The sequence below is a fragment of the Buceros rhinoceros genome, unplaced genomic scaffold, assembly GCF_000710305.1.
Source record: "Buceros rhinoceros silvestris isolate BGI_N320 unplaced genomic scaffold, ASM71030v1 scaffold32718, whole genome shotgun sequence".
Taxonomy (NCBI): Eukaryota; Metazoa; Chordata; class Aves; order Bucerotiformes; family Bucerotidae; genus Buceros; species Buceros rhinoceros.
Genome location: NW_010429143.1, coordinates 1 through 6,608, shown reverse-complemented (window position 1 = coordinate 6,608; position 6,608 = coordinate 1). Strand labels below are relative to the sequence as shown.

Below are 6,608 nucleotides of genomic sequence, written 5' to 3'. Positions count from 1 at the left end.
GCTGAGGGCTCAGACCAGCTTCCACTGAGACCATGGGATGCTGAACATGTGAATTTACAGCAACTTGGATGAAGCCTCGAGAGCAAAAAACTCCTGACAGTTTAGCTGCATCGTGGGGGAGCAGCCACAGCTTTGAAGGTGGGATCCCAGAGCTGGCCCCTGCCTAAATTATTTGCCAAAAGATTTTAATATTCTGCTTTGGTTTTGCCAAAAAAAGTGTTCTCTGCGGGTTTCACCACCAGCCAATGAAAGAGTAAAGATGCAGTGAATTCAGTGTTTACTCTCCAAAACATTAATTTCTAGCCTTACTCAATCACTATTAACTGTTTCTCAAGAGGGAATAAACCCATTTCTGGGTATTCTCCTGAACATCCACCCCACCATCTAAGGAGTTCTGGTGGGGATGAGGGGTACCCACAGCCCTGGGGATGACCCACCCATGCCCAGCTTAGCTGGAACTGTTGGTACCTTTCACTGTAGGTAACACCCGCAACCTTCTGTGTGGGGCAGCCAAGGAAGAGGAGAGGGAAAGCCACAAGCAGGCAGAGGAACATGCCGAGGACGCACATGGCGCTGCATTGCCTCAGGGACATCTGGAACCGCTTCAGGACGGCACCACCCACCACGATCCCGACCATCGCCCCAGGGATGTTCACAGCACCTGGGGAAAAGCAGGTCCTTGTTTTCCATCCTCGGAGCCCTGTCAGTCCCTTCATTATAGCAAAGACCCAGAAGATTTGTTGTCCAATTCCTATTTTTCAGCATCGGTGACGTGGAGGAGACCAAGGTTTTCCAGAGATGGTGGAATAATGCTATGAAAGAGCAGTTTTGCCAAACCAGCAGGACCCCATGGCCAACTGGTTGTCATGGAAGATGTAGGGACCAGTGAAAAGCTACATTTAATCCAGAAAATGTGATTTTTCAGTGTAGACAGGAGAAAATATCAATGAAACCTGGAGAGGGTGTTTAATTTCTGCTCAACACAGTAATGGGCCCACTTCTGTGGTCATCATTACCCAACGACGGAGGTTTCTATGACAGACGTGGTGTTTTGCAAAACACACCTCGCATGGGGATACCAGAGAAGTGCAATCTGTTCAATTTAACAATCAACAGAGAGGTTGCTCTCAGCCCATAAACACCAATGCAAGGAAGAGTTTTCCAACTACAGAAAGCTCTTCGATCTAATAGAAAAATGCAGAACAAGATTCAGGCCTGGACAACCCCAACGGGGAAGAAATTGCTCCTCAAGGCCAACCTCAACCTGCCCTGAAACAACTTCAATGTTTTATTCTAGCAAGCTCGGGCTGCAATGTAAAAGAAGGAAGGTAGTTAGTAGCTGAGAAACCCCATGAGCAAGGACCTCCTGTAGGTATGGAAGGAGACCGGCAGCTCTGGAGGGGAAAGATGCTTCTTAGTAATCCCTAGATTAATTTTTAAGAGGTGCTGGCAAGCTTTGACAGCAGCACTTACCAATGATCATGTTGGCCAAGGACGCCGTGAGGGAGAACTGTCTCTCTAAGAACTTGGCCATGAACGTTGCTAAACCAGCAACCATGGCAGAGAGGTTGACCTGAGCCAACACCACCAGCAGGTAGACAGGATGACGCAGGTTCCTCAACAGGACCAGAGGAAAACCTGAAACGAAAAGGGGAAACCTGTTGCATAGAGAGAAGCTGTGCAGCAAAATATGAATCAATGGGTAGTGGTAAAGCTTTGAATTTTCCTTCAATGTTTGTGCAGAATTAACTCTTTAGGAGTGGTGAGCTCTTCTGAACGGTTCCTTTACAGAAGGGCAGAATGTGTGCTTTTAGGCTTTATCTTTTCAGGGCTTGATTGCGTGACCATTGGGATGTTAAAGACATAGAATGGTTTGGGTTGGAAGGACCTTCTGAGCTGATCCAGTCCAACCCCTCTGCAGGGAGCAGGGACATCTGCAACAAGAGCAGGTTGCTCAGAGCCCCAACAGCCAACCTGACCTGCAATGGTGCCAGGGGTGGGGCATCCACCATTAAGGATGAAGCATCAGGATTTTGCAAATATTAAACAACCGAACACTGAGGTTTGTTGTAAATACAGTAGATTTTGCCTCAGCTAGCAGCAGCCATCCAATGAGAGATGTCTTATTTAAATTGTCCAGGGTGAGAGAGGGAAGATGATCCTCATCCCACCTGGCTCAGGAACCAGCTGGGGGATGGGTCAATCAATGGCAGAAGTAAGTTGTTGCAAAAGACAAAGTAAAAACATTTTCAGAGCCTCATCGCTTCAGGGCTGACCAAAAGCCAAAGCGTATTATTAAGGGCATTGTCCAAATGCCTCTTAAACACAGCTTGGGGGCATCGACCACATCTCCAGAAAGCCTGTTCCAGGGTTTGACCACCCTCTCAGTAAAGAAATGCTTCCTAAGTAAACTCTAAATGAAGCATCTTGACCCTAGAAAATCTGTATCTCACACTGATACTTGGGTGATGTGCTCAAGTGACAGTGAACATCCGCTAATGCAGAGGACAAACCTGCCGCTGTCGCAGCGATCCCTCCTGCTGAGCTTCTCAGAGTTGCCAGGGTCTTACAATCCCTTGGGAGAAAGGACGTGGCTCTGCCATCATTATCCAGCCTCAGCTGAACCTCAATAAATACCATCTGCATCTCCTGCCTTTGCGGGGTGGACTCTACTGGGGTGGCTGGGAGCAACATGGAAACCTGCATGTCTTTCCCCCACCACCCATGGGCTGAGGGCTGCAGCGGGGAGTGATTACAGCAGTTCTTACGAACACACCTGGCCTGAGTAAACACAGCTTTGGTTCCCTTCCCCGAAGCTTGCTGGTAGGTCTTCTGCTAAAACAAATACTAAAGCAGCTGGGAAGCCATGAAGAGTTAATTTATTAGTTTGCCGCGGTCGCAATTTCAATGTCCTTTTTGTTTCAATCACAAAAATGCATTTTTTTTTTATTATTACAGGAAGGAAACACTCCAGCAAATTCCCCGTTGGCTGAACTCTTACTCCTTGAGAAAAAGATATCTTCAGCCTGCTCAGTAAAGAGCCATGGGAGTCGGGATGCCCAGTGCTGACACCCACCAGCTGGGAGGCTGCAGTTCTCCAGCCTGGAGTGATTTCTCCTTTGTGCACACCACAAACCCACTTTCAGGTCAAGCCTTTGCTCCCCTGAACCATCGCCTTCCCCCGTGCTCCTCACGCAGCTTTGCAGTGCGCGAGCAAAGGGCGGGCAAAAGGGCAACTTCCTGACAAACAGATGATGAGTTTCGCAGATGAGGACTCTCAAAGCCACTGTTGTGAAGCAGAGATAAGGAATTAACAGGAAGGATTAGTGCAAGGACTTGCTGTAAGTTAGTGGTGTTAATTCTCAGCAACTGAGGAGCTGGGAGATCGCAGCAGGGATGCTTGTCTGGGAGTTGTCCCAAGTTGCGTATTTGTTTTAGCTGCCCTAAAAAGTTACGTGAGGAGCAAATGGTCCTCTGTGGGTGTAAGGGTGTCCCCCATATACAAAGGCAAAGCACTCGTTCATGGGAGAATGGACTCTCCAGCTCAGCACTATGCTCTCAGGGTTAGGAGAGCAGCTACAGATGTTGAGGAGCAGCAAACACAGTGCACTAGAGAGAGTCCAAGCATGCAAGGCACATTCAAGGACCCTGAAATACTGACATGCTGGAGAGCTGGGAGAGTGGCAGTCAACCGTAGAGGAAGAGAGCTGCAGTGATATCTCTGCACTACACCAAGGTGAACCTTGAGCAGAAGAGGTGGTTTTGCTCTTTAATGACATAGACTTACAGAATCTCTCAGGTTGGAAAAGACCTTTAAGATTATGTTAACCACTGCCAAGACTAAACCAGTAGACATCTTGCTATTTGAAGCATATTCCTGCCTGTTCTATACTGGAATATCTCAGACACACATACTACGAGGGTCTGGAGCACAAGTGCGCTGAGGAGTGGTTGAGGGACCTGGGGTGCGTGTGTGTGTGTGTGTGTGTGTGTGTGTGTGTGTGTGTGTGTGTGTGTGATCCTGGAGCAAAGGAGGCTCCAGGGAGATCTTCTGGCTGTCACAACTCCCTGACAGGAGGTTGGAGCAATGAGGTGGAGGTTGGTCTCTTCTCCTCAGGAACAAGCACCAGGACAAGAGGAACTGTCCTGCAGTTGTTGCAGGGGAGGTTGAGGTTGTCCCTGAGGAGGCATTTGTTGCCCGTTGGGGTTGTGCAGGCGTGTGCCAGGCTGCCCAGGGCAGTGGTGGAGTGCCCATGGCTGGAGGGGTTTGCCAGCGGTGTGGAGGTGGTGCTGAGGGCCAGGGGTTAGTGGGACCTGGCAGTGCTGGGGGAATGGGAGGACTGGAGGAGCTGGAAGGGCTTTTCCAACCCAAATGATTCTGTTACTCTGTGATATTGCAGATACAAAACCTCAACTTGCTGGAAGATCTCCCGAGAGCTCGTCCAGCCTTTTGTGGGAGTTAGTGGGAATCTTCCACCAAAAAGATTTATTTTCCCAGATTTCTTTGGTCTTTTCAATCAAACTGCACAAGTAGTTTGGGGCTATAAAGCTACAACATCCAGCGGATCTCCTGCTTTATGATTGGAGGCAGAAAGATTGCTGTCCTCTGCAATCCCCATCTCATTACTGATTCTTCCTTACAGCTCCAGTGTGGAAGCTGGGCAGATACTGAAAGCAAGTAGAAACTTTAAAACAATAATTAAAACCATCTTTGAAACCATCTTTAGGCACCACAGAGAAACACACCAGTCACAAGCCCAACATTTTAATTGCTTTGAAGATCCCCGTTAACGGATTAATCCCCGGTATGGGCCACAGAAGCAGCACATCCTCCCAGGTGTTCTCAACAGAAGCCTAGAAATTAGCAATGGAAATGACTTCAGAGGAGCTAAATCCTCCTTTCTTGATTACCAGGAGCAGGTCCGATGCCTGCAAAAGGAGGCCTTTGGGAGCACAGTGCATGGAGCAGCAGGGTGCAACCCAATGTCACACAGAGCACCTGTGCAAGAGCCAAGGTCATTCCCCACAGTGCTCTGACTTCCCTTCTTCTGAATAACTCCAGCAAGTGGAGCCTGATACCTCATTGGGTAATTGCCCTCATTGTTTGGAAACGTCCCCAGTGCTTTGCTGAGGATTTAACCTGCACACAACTCCATCCTGTTATTGCTGCTGGTGGATGGAAAAGCTCTTCCTGTCCTTGAGGCAGAGTTCCCAGGGCTTTGCTCATCACACCTTGCTCCAGGAAGATGTAAAGCCCTGTGGTTTTCAGAGAAACAGAGGACGTGAAGCGCCTCATGGGATGGGCTCTAACTCACCCTTGCGGTTTTTTCCAAAAAAGTAAATGGCAAAAATTCCCGCAAACCTTATTTTGCTCTCAGTTATCTCCATGTGCACTGAAGCAACAAAACAAATGACAAAACACATTTCCTTCTCCATAATCATGCTTCATTTTGTATCATTTAAGCTGAAGTAAGTGACTAAACAGCATTTCTGAACATCTTCCTCCTCCAGGTCAGCTTAGGAATTTAAGGCTTGCCTCTGCTAAGCTCTTAAGAAAATTATGAACTCTTAAAGGCACTCTTCAACCTTACCCTGCTCCAGGAGAAGGGCTTTGCTGAACCACGGCCTAATCAGGCAGTGTCTTGCTTACCTGGAGTATCCCCCAGGCTTGGGGCAGAAGCTGCATTTTCCCCACCCGTCAGGGAAAGCTGCCCCTGTTCCCTCCAGCTGTCAGACAAAGGGACACTTCCCACAGGGTGAAGTGTTCCTGATTCCAGCTCGAGTTTGCAGCCATCCCGCATGGGTGGCCCATGTGAAAGTATGAGGTTTGCAAAATGCTTTGATACCAGCAATGAGCCAATTCCAAGTGTTGACTGAACTCCAACCCCAAGTGCTTTTTTTGGTCAAACCCAACACTGAGTAGCTTCTAACTGAAAATGGATGAAGATCTGCAGATGAGCCAAATAACAAAGCACAGCCCTCATTTCCAGCATGATTTCACAACTTACTTGAGGTAGACATCTCAAGAGTGTTTGAACACCTAAACCAAAGGGAGGACTCTGTCTTACAAGGGACACAGGACTGAAGTACATAGAAAAAATCTGAGATCTTGTGCAGTCCCTGTTTGATCCAGTCCCTGCTAGTCTCCTGATGCTTTCCTTCATTCTGCCCCAATGAGGGGACCCATAGCCATCAGTGACCTTCACCTCACCCTGAACAGGGACACCAATAGCCATCAATGTTGGGCTGGCCTGGGCTGCCTGTCCCAGGGACAGCACCAAAGAACCAGGCAGCTCTGGGAAGAGCCTATTTGTAAATGCACCCTTTGATATGCGGAGGGACAACAAGCAGATGAGACCCAATCCACTTCTTGACAAGAGCCATCTCCAGCATTTTACTTACACCCTTACCCAAAAAACCTACGTAGTTTTACACACAGAGAAAAATGATGAACATAAGATTGAATTAAAATACAGGCTTCTGTTTCTCTTGTAAGATATCACACAAACCTGCTTTGTGTCATTTCTGCTGGTGGATTGGTGCAGCCTGTAGAATCATGGAATCACAGAAGGGTTTAGGTTGAAGGGACCTTTCAAGGTCACCCAGTC

General features: G+C 48.1%; 1 protein-coding gene across 1 annotated transcript in view; it reads right to left on the bottom strand.

Moving 5' to 3' along the window:
- The window catches only part of LOC104499083 (solute carrier organic anion transporter family member 2B1-like), a gene marked incomplete at its 5' end in the record, with an annotated part of 11,657 nt that extends 10,019 nt beyond the window's left edge, over positions 1–1,638 (bottom strand). Inside the window, 2 exons of the mRNA XM_010142544.1 lie at positions 469–661; positions 1,474–1,638. Coding sequence (XP_010140846.1) covers positions 469–661; positions 1,474–1,638 — 358 coding nt within the window. The remainder of the gene's footprint in view (positions 1–468; positions 662–1,473) is intronic.
- Between the last annotated feature and the right edge of the window lie 4,970 nt (positions 1,639–6,608).